Source organism: Pristis pectinata, chromosome 9, assembly GCF_009764475.1.
Source record: "Pristis pectinata isolate sPriPec2 chromosome 9, sPriPec2.1.pri, whole genome shotgun sequence".
In the NCBI taxonomy this organism is placed as follows: Eukaryota; Metazoa; Chordata; class Chondrichthyes; order Rhinopristiformes; family Pristidae; genus Pristis; species Pristis pectinata.
Genome location: NC_067413.1, coordinates 7,118,617 through 7,136,284, shown reverse-complemented (window position 1 = coordinate 7,136,284; position 17,668 = coordinate 7,118,617). Strand labels below are relative to the sequence as shown.

The 17,668-nt window shown below is 40.1% G+C and overlaps 1 protein-coding gene across 1 annotated transcript in view; it reads right to left on the bottom strand.

The window, feature by feature from the left end:
* Window positions 1–17,668, bottom strand: part of LOC127574065 (intermembrane lipid transfer protein VPS13B-like) — a 795,946-nt gene that overhangs the window by 729,794 nt on the left and 48,484 nt on the right. Inside the window, 2 exon segments of the mRNA XM_052022696.1 lie at window positions 1,054–1,221; window positions 13,311–13,431. Of these exon segments, the coding sequence (XP_051878656.1) occupies window positions 1,054–1,221; window positions 13,311–13,431 (289 nt within the window).

Genomic DNA, 17,668 nt, shown 5'->3' with positions numbered 1-17,668 from the left:
AGTCCTTGAATAGGTCGTCAACACCAAAAACCATACCATCTTTCCCATAACTCAATATCACCTTTTCTAATCATGTTTTGGTTCCATCAAGAACCAAAACAAATCTTAATAAATTGGCAAATGGCTATCCTTCCTCAACCTATGTACCACTATTAGATGGGTGAACACATTATCCTTCTCCAACCCCTCTCTTCCATCATCAATTTGTGTGAAATTGCCTTCAGTTAATTCCACTCTTACTAAGAGTTATAGATCAAAAATAACCTGCAATGGCTTCTGACTGTACTCCAACACTCATTATCTCTTAAGCATTTCAAGGATCTATCCTTGGCCCAACCTTATATCACATCTGTAATCTGTCCCATGCCAAAATAATGTAAAAATATGCCAAGTTTTGAAGGTATGATGACTATTCCCATCTCCATTTCATTTTGTCTATTATCTAAAACTGCTGCTCACATTCAAACTCACACCAAATGCCAACTGCATTGATCTGCTTTGGTTCACAGTTCAACAATACCTCAATTTTATAATTCTTCCTTTTGTATACAAATGAAAGGCTGGAAGAACATTGGAATAGTAAAGTCCAAAGGTAACAAAGACACGAATAGGGTTTCAGTAGCTGGTGAAAAGAGATGGCAAAACTGGGCAAGGTTGAGAACGAGTGTTTCAGCTACAGTTCCCAAGGAGAGAAATGGAATCATCTTCAAATCTCTGCATGGTCTCATCCCTCCTTCAATTATAAAACTCTCTGGGGTCTTGTTACTCATTTAATTCTGGCATTTTGCAAACCACCACCCCCCCCCCACCCCCCAATTTTAATTACTTGGGCCAAGGTGGCCTTGACTATGTCCAAATCTCCGGACCCTCCCCGAACAACTCCACCTTTTATATAAGCTATTATAAGGTGCTAGAAAGATAACTATGAACTTCACACAAAAGAACAAACTTGTTTTCATTTTGTAATTATGTTACTTTATGAAAAATTGTCTTGGATATTTTGAATGCTCACCCTTACAGCGAAGAAATGAGGGAATAATCTTTTTCACTCACCTAAGATGTCCATGAAGGCTCGATCCCAAAACTCATCCACTGTGTAACATTCTGCTGATGTAATGTTGACTGACAGAACAATGTCATCCTCCACATACTTCAAGATGAGGTTGTTTACTACAATGTTTACATTGTTAACAACACGCCTAATCAGACTCTGCACATAACCTGTAGCGGGGTAAAAGAGGAAGGCACAATTAATGTCACTCAGTGTGTTTTTACAACAGAGAGAAAATCTATTGTGGATGATTCCTATTGATCCCACACTGTAGCACAGAGCTACCAGATACAAACGAAATACTTTCAACCATGCTACCTTTCTAACTTTCTTTGTCTTATCTTGTTAGCAATAGCAAGGAATAAAGAGAAGGACAAAATATTTCAGATTGTTATTCTTACACTCAACTGGCTTCCAGAATTCTCATATCCCACCCAGATTAAACAGAAATTGTAAAGCAATTCAATGGAGTTAGAAAACACACCAATCACCAATGGAACTGTAGGTGTTGGGGTTTTAAGCAGATCAATTCCTTTTCTAAAAAAACATAAATTAATTCCCATTAAAAATAAAAATGTAATGCACGATTTAACTGAAATTTTAAAAAGAGAAAAAAGAGAAGCAATTAATAAAAATTAAGAAAAAAATATTTAATTTCTAAACCTGCACTTTGAATTTGTTTGCATTTCACTTCTAATTTCTTCCACTGCCATTGATAATTAATTATTTAGCTTGTTCTCTGTGTACAATTAAATTTGTTTGTAGATATTCCATTACTGAAAATGATTCATTTATTTGACTATAAAAATGAGCTATTTTCACAAACTATTTGCTTACAAATTCTGCTCAAGAACTGATAGAACTATTCTATTAAATCTGTTGTTAAACCAGCTTAAGTACAAACAGTTAAACTAGAAACTGTATAATCATATTCAACACTTTATCTCCTCATGAGGTTTTGAAATGAATTTTGCTTCCACTAGTTCTTCTCCCAATCCGCACCCACCCCACTGCAAAAAAACAGTAAGCTAACATTTAACCTCCTACTATTTTTATTTCTGGATCTAATTTGTAAAGGCCAGCATACTGGTGCTCTACGGTGCACTCTCTATTAAGCAGAGAGACTTGAGTTGTGTCAACAATTGACACAGTCGGCACCTGCATAACAGCCTACTGGGAAGAAACCTATTTAAAATTGTTCAACCATATCTTAGCTGGAAAAACGAACTCCATTTGCATTCCCAGTGCATATTAAACAACATCATCTGCAAAATGCAGGAGTGAAATATCATAACCTCCAAGAGCTTATTTCAATTCTCTCACCAATAAACATATGGTGCCAAGAGTTTCTGTTGTGCAGAAGTATTTTTATATCCATTGCAAGAATAGTTTCTTCCCTTTGCACTAACAAGGAAATCAGAAATTCCCCATGGAAAGACCTTAGGAATTGAACTTATGGTAACTCTATCATTGAATGCTTTCCGCAAAAAGAATCTGTAACTAAGAGTTAACAGTTGACTGATTCCCCTGCAGAGGTAATAAAGATGAGACGGGCCATCCTCCAAGAGAACTGCAGCACATATGTGGCTGTAGACTTTAATGACGAACATATGAGTTTATAAAGCATCAGAATTGAGTGATTGGTTTAATTTGGAACCAAGATGAGGAATCTCTTTAATTGGAGCCCTGGCTGATAGATGACAACATGCTGAAATGTGTCTGCAAGGGATGCAAAGCAAATTTTTCTACTTAATGACTGCTTAAGTGAGCATTGACAGTAGTGCAGAAGCTGTAGACGAATATGTACCAGCTTCATTTCCCCTTTATGTCACCAGAAAAATGTACTTTCAACCACCCATTTTATATTGGCTCTTGTGGAAATCTTACTGGAAAGATGTTAGGCCCTTTTGGTTCAGCTATTAAGAGTTTAAACTAGCCACGTATTTTAAATGTCAATATTTTCAAGAGACTATCAGAGAGGTTCTTCAGAGACCATATGACAGATACATCCAAGTAAATGTCATAACAGTGCAGAGAGGCGAGACCGTAGGTTTATTCTTTCTCCTGTGTAATATAAAATTCTATAATCTGTATACATATAAGGTGATAGGGATGAATAGGTGGATCTGAGATATGTGAGAGATTTTTATTACATTGTATTCCCTCTGAATTCCTGTTCTCAGTCGTCCACAAGTAAATTCGGACAGTCTAGTGTAACACTTGGGCTTCTTCTCATTCCAGTGAGTTAGGCTTTTATAACCATCTTGCACAAGAGGTGATTTCTCTCTGATTTACACATGTTGGTAAACAATGCCTAATTCACAATTCACTTGTGTTCTAAAATATTCCTGTCCAGAAAAAGAATGTAAAAATATCAAAGGAAACAAACCTAAAACAACACATGTGCATGTACAAATAGATCCCCTGCACATCGAGGGATAGCCAAACTAAAATTTGATTCTTTAAAGAGTGCTAGAGGGCACAATTCTAAAAGGGACACAAGAAGAGAAAGATCTGGAGGGGTTGTTGAAAGGCAGGTTGAGAAAACTGTTTGAAAAAGCACATAGGATCCTGGGCTTTACAGGAAGAGTCACAAAGTTAAAGACCAAGGGAGTCTTAATGAATCTTTATTGGAATTAGACTTTGAATTGGTTTATTATTGTCACATCTACTGAGATACAGCGAAAAACTTTTGTCTGCATGCCATCCTGGCAGATCATGCCATACATAAGTCTATCAAGGTAGTAAAAAAGAAGAAGGAATGCAGAATATAGCGTAGCAGCTACAAGGAAAGTGCAGTGCAGGTAAACAAATAAAGGGCAAAAAGTATAAACCACTAGTTTCACCAAAGCTGGAATGTTGTGTTCATTTCTCAGACACATACTTTAAGAAAGATGTAACAGCTTCAGAGAGAGTGCTAAGAGATTCACTAAAATGATTCCAGGATGAGGGACTTAGCTAAGTAGACAGACTTGAGAACTGGGGCTGTTCTCTTTGGAACAAAAGAGGCTGTGAAAGGATAGAACATAGAATAGTACAGCATGGAACAGGCCCTTCAGCCCACAATGTCCATGCTGACCATGATGCCAATTTAAACTGCACATCTACCTGCATGTAGTCTATACCCCTCCATTCCCTGCCTGTTCATGTGCCTGACTAAATGCCTCTTAAATATCACTATCGTATCTGTGTCCACCACCTTCCCTCGCAGAGTGTTCCAGGCACCTACCACTCTCTATATAAACTTTCCCCTTCTCACCTTTAAGCTGTGTACTCTAGTATTTGTATCAATCTGGTGAACCCTCATTGCACTCCTATGAAGGTATATCTAAGTGTATGTAGGGAACCTGATACTGGTCTTGTCTTAGCACGAATTAAATTTGGCAAATCCTTGCTACCAATGAAGCTTCCTAGATACCAGAGCATCAGCACTGATGAATCTAAATGATCTGCTAATGCTGTGGACAGATATTGGTGTAGATTTGAAAACTCATCCACAGAGCTTGTTTTTATTTATGCAATGTATTTCATGTGCCTGTGCCAGGCGACACACCGCACCAACACAGTCCAACTGTTCTGTTAGCAAGACATGCATTAAACCAGGATATAAAATATCATAGAGTTTAAAAATGGCACCTAGTTACTGGCAATGGCTATGGAGGTACTTAGAGAGGAGGCAGGTGCATTTTTTTAGAAAGATCAGGGGATTGAGATGTGTGGAACTAGCACACAAGAGAGGAGTTGAAGAGAGTTTGCCTGTGGCAAATCAGATATGATCATATCAAATGGCAGGACTGGGTTGGGAGGCCAAATGGCCCACTCCTGATCCTATTTTCTTGTGTTCTTATGTCTTCTGTATGACTATCTCACAAAATTCATTTGGGAATAAAATAACAGGATTAATAATATGCCCTTCTCAATATCTGGGCATCTCAAACTGTGTCATAGGATATTAAATATAAGTACCATCACTGTCAGAACAATGATACAAATTTTTAGGTAAGATCCTACAAAAAATGCAATAAATGACCATATGTAATGCTTTAATGATATTGGCTGAGGGATAAGTACAGGTCCAGCCAGAAGAATTCACGCAATGTTATACGTCCATCTGAGAGGGCAGATGGGACCTTGGCTAAACATTTCATCCAACAGTAGGCATCTGGAATAATGCATTAGAATGCTAGCCAAGGTTAAGACTTTAGGTCCTTAAGTGGGAACTCATGACCTTCTGCCTCAGCTGAGAATGCACATAAAGTTGGGCTGACAGCTATATAACCAAGGTGTAGCACTTTCACATTTTGAGCTCAGTAAAACTGAATTTTTTGGTAATTTCCTTCTAGTTGACTACACTACACAGGTTGATGTCAGGAGAGATACAAAAATAGGAAGATTTTTTAAAACTTTTCTATTCTTGTACTAAAATGCTTCCTCTGTGGTTTGACACATCAGTAGGAGACCCTTGAAAATATTATCCCTGAAATCGTTCCCACTCACTGTTCTCATTTTAATGTATTTCATGTTTCACTTTTCCCATTCATGATGCGGAAAAATATTATGATTTTGGAGATGAATGCATACGGTATCTTTTATCACTTAATTATCCTTTTCAGCGATAGGAGAATGCCTCTACCATTTCATTCACCATTTGAATAACACTTATAAAAGTCAAAGGAAGCTTTCCTTATACAAAAAATCCAAATATTTGCAAACTTAAACCTTTGATGTGAATTTGTTAATATGCCATATATTTAGGCGACACTGATCTCTTTCAATACAAACAAAATACATCACAGAAGTAGCATTACATACAACATTAGCACTTCAGTTCAAATCCATTAAGTTATTTTTCCTGAGATTTGCTGCTGTGAAATGTAAAAGGGTAAATCTAGCTATAGCAGGGCATCTATAATCTTCTGATATTAATTAGGTTTGCCCTTGAATGTTCAGATTTGTAATTTTTTGGACTGAAAACTGCAGCAAGTGCGAACTGGTACTAGTAAGCGACAAGACACTGAGCATCTGAAACCCGAGTGAACAAGGACAACTGTGTATCACTTTAATTGATAGATTGAAGGATTACTAAATTCAGATTTCAAGAGCAGAAAAAGCAAAATGGAAATCGGGGGGGGGGGGGGGGGGGGGAATGGCGGAGTGGAAAGGCATTCAAGGGTCAGCAGTGATTTTATTGATGACAGACCAAGAAGCCATATGCCCTAATATTAGAAGGCAAAAGAGACTTCTAATATTAGGGCATATGGCGGAATCCAGAATTCTTTTTTTCTTTACATTTCCAATTGCTGATATGACCTTGACCTCTACTCCCCTCAGCCACTCCAACCTCACCATCTCCAAACATGTAGCACCCCACTCACTTCAGACTGACCTTGACCAGTTCTGGACATGGCATTACAGGAAGGATGTGGAGGTTTTGGAGAAGGTGCAGAAGAGGTTCACCAGAATGTTGCATGGATTAGCAAGTACTAGCTATAAGGAGGTTGGACAAATTTGGATTGCGTTCTATGGAACGTCAGCAGCTGAGAGGTGACCTGATGGTATATAAAATTATGAGAGGCATAGATCGGGAAGACAGTCAGAGTCTTTTTCCCGCAGAGTAGAAATGTCAAATACTGGAGTCATAGCTTTAACATGAGAGGGGCAAAAGTTTAAAGGAGATCCATGTATTTATCTTTTTTTATGCAGAAAATGATAGGTGCCTGGAACGTGCTTCCGGGGGAAGTGGTGGAAGCAAATACAATGGCAACATTTAAAGATATTTAGACAGACACATGAACAGGCAGGGAATAGAGAGATATGGACCACGTGCAGGCAGATGGGATTAGTTTATCTTGTATCGTGGTCATCATAGCCATCGTGGGCTGAAAGACCTCTGTCCCTGTGCTGTAACTGTCTCTACTATTCTATATCATCAAACAGACAAGGGATGTGCTGGTACCTGCCGCCACTGAACCTCCACCTTGCAGAGGCCAGACGCCAGTTTTCTGACCCTCCTTATACCCCCCTCTGGATCATGACCCCACTAACAAACTCTAGGCCAGCATCTCCTGAACTTTTACAGATCTCATCACATTAGGCAATCTCCCCCCCACAGCCTCTAGATTACAGTGCCCTCATCTGCACTGCCCACTTCTATATCTTACCCAAAATCCATAAGAGGACTGCCCTGGTAGACCAAGTTTCTGCCTGCTCTTGCCCCAACTAACTCATTTCTTCATAACTGTCTCCCTTCTCCTGTCCCGTCCACTTACAACCAGGACATTTCTCTCATGCACCCTCAATCATTTCAATAACTTCCAACTCCATGGTCCCAACAGCCTCATCTTCCAGTCTCTAAATACCTCCATACCCCATCAGGCAGGTCTTAGGCCCTCCATTGCTTTCTTGAACAAAGTCCCAACCAGTTACCCTGCTCTAACAATCTCATCTGCTTGGGAGAACTTGCCGTTACCCTCAATCTCTCTTTCAATTCCTCACACTTTCTGCAAATCAAAGCGGTAGCCATGGGCACTCTTTTTGTTGATTACGTGAAACAGTCCTTGTTCCAAGCTTATTCCTGCGCACTCACCCAGCTCTTTGTCTATTAAAATGACAACTGCATCAGTGCTGCCTCCTGCACTGGTGCAGAGCTTATCGATTTCATTACCTTTGCCACCCACTTCTACTCTGTCCTCCAATTCACCTGACACCACTTCCTTTTCTGGATCTCTGTGTCTCCATTTCGGGAGACAGATTTCCCACTGACATCTTCTATAAACTCACTGAATCCCACAGCTACCTCGATTACATCTCCTCCCACCCACCCTCCTATAAAGGTACCATCCCTTTTTTCATTTCTTCCATCCTTGCCTCATCATTCTGCTCTAGAGGTTTTGAAATGTTGCTCTTCTGGAAGCGCGGCTCTCCATCTGCCTTAGTTGATGGTGCCCTCACACATATTTCCTCCATTTATAGCACGTCACTTCTGACCTCCCCCCAGGCAGAACAGCAATAGAGTTCCCTTGGTCCTCACCTATCACCACACCAGCCTCTGCATCCAACACATCCAGCTCCACCATTTCCATCTGCTCCAACATGATCCCACCACTAGTCACATCTCCTCTCCCCCACTTTCTGCCTGCTGCAGGGACTGCTCCCTTGAGGACTCCCTGATTCGCTTATCCCTCCCTACCCACCACTCCCTGTCCCCTGGCACTTTCCCCAGAAACTAAAGGTACAACACTTGTCCCTTCACATCCTTCCTCACCACCATCCTGGGACTTAAAAAAGCCTTCCAGGTGAGGCAGAGGTTCACCTGTACCTCTTCCAACCTGGTTTACTGTCCTCAGTGCTCACAATGAGGCCTCCTCTATACTGATGAAACCAAGCATAGACCAGACGATCATTTTGTAGAGCACCTACACTCTGTCCACAATGGCCATCCTGTGTTTCTGGTTGCATGTCATTTGAACTCTCCTTCCCACTTCCACACTGGTCTGTCTGTCCTTGGCCTTCACCAAACACAAATTCGAAGAACTACATCTCATATTCTGCTTGAGTAGCTCATAACCCAATTGAATGAATACTAAATTTTCCAATTTCAGACAACCCACACCCCTCAGGTGATTTCCTCCCACACACACTTATCTGTCCACCTTGTATTCTTCTCCCTTTTGTTCATCCCTCCTATCCTCTACCTGGTTCCATCTTCCCATCATCTCCTCTCCATTTGGTTCCACCTGTCACCTACCAACCTCTGACCCATCGGCCTCCCCCAGCTGGTTCCATCTGCCCATCATCCCCTTCTCATCTGGTTCCACCTCTCACCTACCAGTTTCTATTCCACTCCCCTACGCACTGTGTATAAAGGCAATCTTTCCTATTCCCTCTCAGTCTTGATGCAGGGTCTCAAGCCAAAACATTGACTTGCATCTTTTGCCTTAGCAGATGCTGCTTAACCCACTGCTTTGGTTAATAAGGTCTTAAGTAAGTATTAGGGCAATAACAGAATGCTGGATGAACTCAGAGAGCTGCATAACCAACAAATACAGAATTAAAAAGAAGTGCTTCACCTTGCAGCGAGAAAAGATGCAAGAAACATCAACAAATTCTCTTATATAGAAGTTACACAAGTGAAGGTCTGTTATTAATTATGGAAAACCTTACTGTTAGCTATCCAGATGAATACTAGATCATGGCAAACGTATTAAATAGCAATGAGGATCTTCTTGAGGCAAGTGTGATTGGGAATGATAACCACTGCAGATCCTTCTAGTGAAGCAATATCAGACCAAATGCTCAAAAACAAACACCTGTACAAAGTCCGAGAAGGCTTCCACTCACATCCTCTAGAGTACCCATGGCTGATGCAACAGCAGTTGAAGCTTGCCATAGCAATAGGTATACCATCTAGTGACATCATATCCACAGATGCAACACAAGTACCCATTCCTGAAAGAAGGCCGCCCAGATTCGGCAAAATTATCTGAACAGAGACCGCCTAATTCCCAAAATGTCCTCTCATTAAGACATGCTCTTACTTGTTGGGAGTGGGAGGGCGCACAGGAGTTGTCTTACCATTATGGTAGTTTGTGTCAGAAATCATTACAATTGTCATTTATTCAAAGTACACAAGAATGGATCCCACTTTGAAAGATGCTAAAACCATGTACAACTGTATCCAATCATATCAATTATCTAAGCCTTCATATATAAACAGCAAAATGTGTTGTTTCTGGTTCCAGCCAATTGACACGCCAAGCCAATGGTCTTTTTGTGCCCAAATACCTCGGCCATCTGCTGGCTGACTGTGTGGCCCAACATACCTGCTCTGAAGCTTGACCTAATTCTTTCCAGTTTGAAGAGGATGAAAAATCCAAGGCTGACAATTGGCACTGAAGGCTAATCTTGGGAGCTTTCAATATAGTTTCCAGTTCTGAACTGTAACTATATCAAAGGGAATTTAAACAAAAACCAAAAATACTCGATTGGTGAAAACAGATGAGTTAATGTGTCAGATATGAGTCTTTTATCAAAACTGGAAGAAAATTACCGCATGTGCAAACTATGAGAATGAGAGGAATAGCGAAGGGAGAATATTAACCAACAAGAGACAGAAAGCATTATTAAACAACTTACAGACACTCATGTTGCAAAAGAACATGTGAAAAGCTCAGCTGATGGGGTGTGGCGAGGTTGGCAGAGGATTGTGGAGTACTGGAGAAAGGGAGGAAGGACAGGAAATAAATTAAGACTGACTGAAATGGAAGGTGAAATCAGTGAAAAGGCTGGGCAGACTCCAGTCTGTACTGCAGCATGGAGGTTAAGTTACTGGACTAGCAGTCAGAGTCCTAAACCTTTGACCCAGGGATGAGAATTTGAATCCCACCTGAATAACCAGAGAATTTAAATTTATATCATTTCATAAATCTGGAATTTGAAGAGAGCTCATCTCAATAAGTCACCATAAAACTACAACACTGCTGTGAAAACCATCAGGTTCACTAATGCCCTTCATGGATGGAAACTTACCATCCTTACTTGGTCTGGCCTTCCTTTGATTCCTGACCTACCAATGTGGTTGGCCTTTAATCGCCTCATTGATTCAGAAGCAATTAGGGATAGACAATAAATGCCAGCATTGCCAGTAACATCTAAGTTCAATGAAGAAATTTTAAGTAAATCTTTCCTGGATAAGAAAGATCTAAACATATCTTTTTTAAAAAGACTAATCCTGAAAATATATAACATCCATATCAAGGTAGAAATATGTTAATACAGATTAAGATCAAAACAACAACATTGCTTAGTCTGACAACTGAGGTGACTAAAATGTGCAGTGTGCCTATTAGTCTATTTGGCTTATTAGGAGTAGTTAACAAATGCACTTAAAATCTGTTTTATAAACTGATTTCAAGGCCTAAAATAGCGACCCCAGTCAAGTTAAATGCTAATGTTTTGAATGATACACCTGAAGATCAATATAGTAAATAGTGCCAATCTCCGAACAAGGACATTGACCAGAACCTGCCTTGTGCCTCTTTTGCAAAAGCTAACAATCCATAACAAACTTGATTTTATTCATCCCAGAAACTGAATAATTTACTTGAAAATGCTGCCTTTTGCTTATTGCTTTTTCTAGACAATAGGTCCTCCAAAACAATGCTGCAATGTGTATAACTGGAAGATAGATTACAGGAGCTCTTTTGTTGGCGATGTTTATTTAGGGGACCATGATACTAAGCTCTCCACATGGAATTATACAGGATTTACAGCACTGAAAGATGCTCAGCCTGAAAATTACCTATATGCAGTTTACTAAATTCGGTACTCATTACAGGCTAGGTAAGGAACAAAATAAAAATATTTTAAACCCACATATTCACATTTGGAATCAATGGTTATTTGATAGAACATCCTCAGAATCACAAATACTTTCTAATCACTACAGCACTCAGTAAATGATCTTACAAGTAAATTTAAGGAAGGTAAAGTTGTTGTTTAAAGGGTCAGTAACATGGTGGCTCAGTTACTAGATCAGTAACCAGAGACCTAAATTATTGATCCAGTGATACAAGACTGAATCACTTGGGTCAACCCTTTGTAGGTACAACAACTAACTATACCCATATTCCTGTCGGTGTAAAGCTTTTTCCTCAGTTAATGGGAGAGGCTAGGAAAGAGTTAGAAGAAAGATGAGCTCATATTAACGAGACACGTGGTGAGTGTTTCTTGCCAATTAAAATATTGGTCAACAAACTAATACAAATGCAAAACATAAACAGAAAATACAGGAAATGGTCAGTCATCATCTGTGGAGGTAGAAACAGGGTTAACATTTCAGGTCAATGACCTTCATCAGAGCCACAGGAGCAAGAAAACAAGCATATTTTAAATTGCAGAGGGGGGAGGGTTGGAGAGAACAAAGGGAATATATGTGTTTGGATAGAGAATAAGCTTCTGTAGGTGACACAATTGCTTTCAATGCCATCTGGTTGATAGATGAATGAAGGCAGTTAGAGAGAGAAGGGGGAAAAAAATCATACTGGAACTGTGGGACAGAGAACACAGCAGTTATGGAAATCTGAAATAAAAAACATGGTTGGAAATACCCTGCAGATCAGTCAATATATGTGGAGACAGAAAAAATGAGTTAATTTACCTGTGGATAACCTCGTATCAGAACTGGCCACTTCAGACACAAATAGGAAAAACTGGTTATCCAAAGTTGTGGAATTCAATTTCGAGTCCTGAGGGTTGCGAGGTGTCCAAACAGAAGGTGACATGCTGTTTCTTGAGCTTACATTGGAAAGTGTGGTAGGTCAAAGAATGAGCAGTCAGATAGAAGTAAGATGAAGAGTTAAACTGACAAGCAAACTGGAAGCTCAGGGCACCCTTGCAAAATGAACAGAGGTGTTCTGAAAATCAGTCACCAAATCTGCATCTGGTCTGTCCAATGTAGAGGAGACTACATCAGGAGCACCAAATACAATGGTCAAGTGAATTTTGTGCTTCAGGTGGAAGAATTGTTTAGGTTCCTGGATGGTAGGAAAGGAAAAGGTAAAACGGCAGGAGCTACATCTCCTGGAATTGAATTGGAAAGAGGCATGACAAGGGATGTGGTTGGTGGAGATGGAAGAGCAAAGCAGGGAGTCATAGAGGGAATGGCTCCTTCGGAATACGAAAATTGGAGGGGAGCATAAGATGTAAAATCTTGTTGAAGGTGACAGAAATTACAGTGGAAAATGCATTGTATGTATAGGCTGGTGGAGTAAAAGGTGAGGACAATGGCAACGCTATCCTTGCTCAAGCTAGATGGGAAAGGGCAAGAGCAGAAGTGCAGGAAACAGTGGAGACACTATTGAGAGCCCATCAACTGGTGGTAGCGGGGAAGCCATGCTTAAGAAAAAAGGAAGATATCTCAGAGTTCCTGGTGTGAAGGTTTTGACACAGAACAACATGATGGAGACAAAGAAACAGGGAGAGTGGAATAAAGCTCTTTGGGGAGGCAGGATGGGAGGAGGTGTCATCAAGATAGTTCTGGGAGCCTATGGATTTGCAATAGATATTGATAACTAACCTACTCCCTGAGACGAAGGTAAGGTCATCGATGTAACTAAAATATCTTCAGGATACCCAAAATTCAAAGCTAATCACCATAACATTATTGTTTATTCTTGTATTAATATTTCTCTATTATATGTTATTTAACTTTTATGTTCCCCACCTCCACCTGGATCACATCCTTTCATATGTCACTCACCTGGAGGTAAGTCAGGGTCAGTTGAGGTTACTTGCTGGACGCGACGAGTTTTAGCCAATGATTTTACGCTCTCAGTCGTGCTACGGGTGGTTGAACTGGAGCCACAGCTCTCGTGATCATTCTACAAAACAGCAACAAATCTGATTAAGACAACTGGATACATTTCTACACAAAATCCAAAATCTTCAAATTAAAGTGGATTAGGATTTTTTTTTGTATTTACAACAATTGTTTCCACTGCCTACTACACAAACTGATAACTAAGTGAAGAGCTGTTCTGATTTGTATATGTAATGCATACAACAACATCCAGTAAGTTTTCATTAACATTCAATTTCCATAAAAGATAATGCACTGCCTCAATAAAGTTCAATGTTTCAATTTAGAAATTTCATATCATTGCACGTAGATAGGTTAAGAAAAGGAAGGAAAGAAAAGGAAAGTAATAAAGACTTGCATTTATAATGCACCTTCCATGCCCCTTTCAGAACGTTCAAAAGTTTATCGGTATAGCCTTGAAGTGTAGCTGGGTATTGTTGTTACACTGCAAACACTGCATCCAATTTATGCACATCAAGCAATGCACTAAGACCTATATAATCATCTCTGGGATGTTGTTTGAGGGATTATGACAAGCCAGGACACCAGGGGCAACTTTCATCCTAATGTCAGAACTATCCACAAGATAGACCAAAGATTGCAAAATAACAACTCCACATTCCATTTTGGAGGTGTTAAGCTCCATGATGGCATTCCCATGATTGTACGCAAGGTCATGATTTATGAAGCAGCTAATCGTCTAGATCTTGAACCAATGCATTTCAATCACATTATTATCCGACATATTATTATCAAGCAAATTATTATCTGACACTTTTTTGGATGGAAGAATATTTTATGAGGTATAATCCCATATTGTCAAACTGCAAAATAATTATCACAATGATAGATGTAATATTTTTGGCTCTCAACAATACACTAATAAGTACTCTTTACAGATGAACGCTCTGGAAAACTCCCAGAATACTCTAAACTTGAAATAGCTATTTAACAATGCCTCTCTAAAACACAAAAAGTCACCCAAGGATCCCCCTTTGGTCCTTTTTTCTAAATTTTCCATCTAATGGGGCTGACATTATCCTAAGATTTGGCATCAGTTACCAAAAGGGAAGAAGTGATATCCAGCTCCATTACTTCACCACTTCTCTTGATCCTTCCACCTTTTTTAATATATAAGCCTCCTTGCCTTTACATAAGCCTACTTTGAGGTTGTGAATTTAGTCAAAAAGAAAAAAAGCATATGTAAGGTTTAGGAAGCTAAAATCGAACAGGACCCCCACCAGGAACATAAAGAAACCAGAAAAGAACTCAGGAAGGGAATGGCCACGAAAAGTCCTTGGCAAATAGAATCCCAAAGCATTCTATACATACATCAAGAGCAAGAAGATAACTAGGGAGAGGGTACCACCACTCAAAGAAAAGGAAGGAACATGTACCTGGAGGTGGAGGATGTGGGCAGGGTCCTAAATGAGTAGTTGCGTCGGCATTCACCAAGAAGGACATGGAGGATAATGAGATCAGTGTGGAGCATGACAATATGCTAGAGTATTTTGAGATAAAGAAAGAGGTGGTGTTGGGAAAAACATTAAAGGTGGAAAAGTCCCCAGGGCCAAATGGAATATACCACAGGCTACTGAGAGAGGCAAGAGATGAGATCGCTGGGGCCTTAACCAAGATCTTTGTGTCCTCTCTAGCCACAGGCGAGGTCCTGGAAGACTGGTGAGTAGCTAATGTCGTTCCTTTGTTCAAGAAGGGAAACAGGGATAATCCTGGAAATTATAGACCAGTGAGTCTCACATCAGTGGTAGGGAAACTATTGGAGAGGATTCTTAGGAATAGGATTTATGAGCATTTGGAAAAGCAAAAACTAATTAGGGACAGTCAGCATGGCTTTGTGTGGAGCCATGGGATCTATGGTGTCTTGGCTGTTTGGATTCAGAATTGCCTTGCCCATAGAAGTCAAATGGTAGAGGTCGATGGGTCTTATTCTGGCCGAAGGTTCGAAACTAGTGGTGTTCTGCAGTGATCGTACTGGGACCTCTGCTTGTGATATATATAAATGACTTGGATGAAGACATGGACAGGTGAATTGGTAAGTTTCCAGATGGCACAAAGATTGGTGGTGTTGTGGATAGTGTAGAAGATTGCCAAAGGATACAGCAGGATATAGATCAGTACAGATACAGGAGGAGAAAATGGCAGATGGAGTTTAATCCGGACAATATGAGGTGTTGCACTTTGGGAGATCAAATGTAAAGGGAAAGTACACCGTTAATGGCAGGACCCTTAACAGCGCTGACGTACAGAGGGATCTTGAATTCCATAGCTCCCTGAAAGTAGCTGCACAAGTTGATAGGATGGTAAGTAAGGCATATGGCATTCTTGTCTTTATTAGTTGAGGTTCAAGAGTCAGGAAGTTATGTTGCAGCTTTATAAAACTCTAGTTAGGTCATATCTGGAGAATTGTATTCAATTCTGGTCGCCCCATTGAAGGAAGGATGTGGAGGCTTTGGAGAGAGTGCAAAAGAGGTTTACCAGGATGCTGCCTGGATGAGAGGGCATGTGCTATAGGGATAGGTTGGACAAACTAGGGTTGTTTTCTCTGGAGTAGCGGAGGCTGAGAGGAGACCTGATTGAAGTTTACAAAATTATGAGAGGAACAAATAAAATATACAGCCATTATCTTTTTTCTAGGGTCGAAATGTCTAATACTGGAGAGTGTGCCAGTATAATTTAAGGTGAGAGGGGGAAATTTCAAATGAGATGTGCGGGGCAAGTTTTTTTTTGCATAGAGAGTGGTGGGTGCCTGGAATGCACTGCCAGCTGTGGTGGTCGAGACAGATAAAATAGAGGTGTTTAGGAGGCTCGTAGATAGGCACGTGAAAATGCATAGAATGAGGGTATATGGACCACATGCAGATGGAAGGGATTAGTTTAATTAGTTGTCATTAGCTTAATTAGTTCAGCACAACATCACAGGCCAAAGGGCCTATTCCCGTGCTGTACTGTTCTGTGTTCTACTTGCTCTTTTAAAAGCCTACTTGCCCAACGTCCTGTCTGAAACAGGGCATGGTTTCCTCTGGTTAGATACTGACAAGAACAAAGCCACTGTTGTGGCCCTTGTTACAAATACTGTACCCTTACCTTCAATTCTACCTCTACTCTTGGCAAATGTCTCAACCTGAAGCAAATTGTTTACAATCTTACCATCCTTGAACCCCCAGCCAGAGATTGCAAACTCATATCCACTCACGACATAGAACAACAAACTTCACCATCATTAAATCACTCATCTCCTTTCTGCCTCCACCCTTCTACTCACTGAAGCCTTAACCATACTTTTTGTCTCCACCTGATTTAACTGTTCCAATGCTCGTTTGAGTACCCTCCAATTCTCACCTTCAGATCCTTCCACAGCCTCACAATCACTGCAGCATTCTTCCACACTACATTTTCCCCATCATAAGGAATTAATAACTCATCCAACTCTGACCTCTTGCACCTCACTCCACCTTTACACACCACTGACTGCCTAAACATTAAGATCTGGAATTCTTTCTGAACCTTCATCCACCTCTTATCTCCTTTTAGTACAAATAAATATTTCAATACAGTTAATAAAGTCACCTGAAATTTCAGCTCCATTGTTACCAAGCGCACACAGTAATAAACTTTAATAAAGGTCTGTGGCTGAGCTGACATTCATAAACCACTTCATTCACAATTAACATGTGTAACCAAATTTGCTGATGATATGAAAATAGCAGGTCGTCAAGAGGACACTAATAGGCTGTGAAGGGATATAGATATGTTAAGTGAGTGGGCAGATGGGAGTATAATGCAGGAAAATGTAGATTATTGACTTTGAAAGGGAAAACAAAGAAGAAAATCATTATTTGAATGAAGGGGTGCCACAAAATATTGTGGTACAAAGGGATCTGAGGGTCCTGGCATAAGAAACACAAGTAATTAGAGACACTAATGGAATGTTGGCTTTAATTACAAGTGGCATGGAATATAAAAATAGGGAAATTTTGGTACAATTTTATAGGCTGCCGGTAAGGCCACAGCTGCACCACTGCATATTGCTTTGGTCATATTTAAGGAAAAATATAATTGCAATGGACATGGCGCAGAGAAGGTTAACCGAGTTGATTCCTGGGATGAAGGAGTTGACATATGAAGAACGGTTGAGCAGATTGAGCTGATACCCGTGAGAGTTGAAAAGAATGAGAGATGATCTTATTGAAACATGTAAGATTTTCAGTGGATGCTGAGAGAATGTTCCCCCTAGTGGA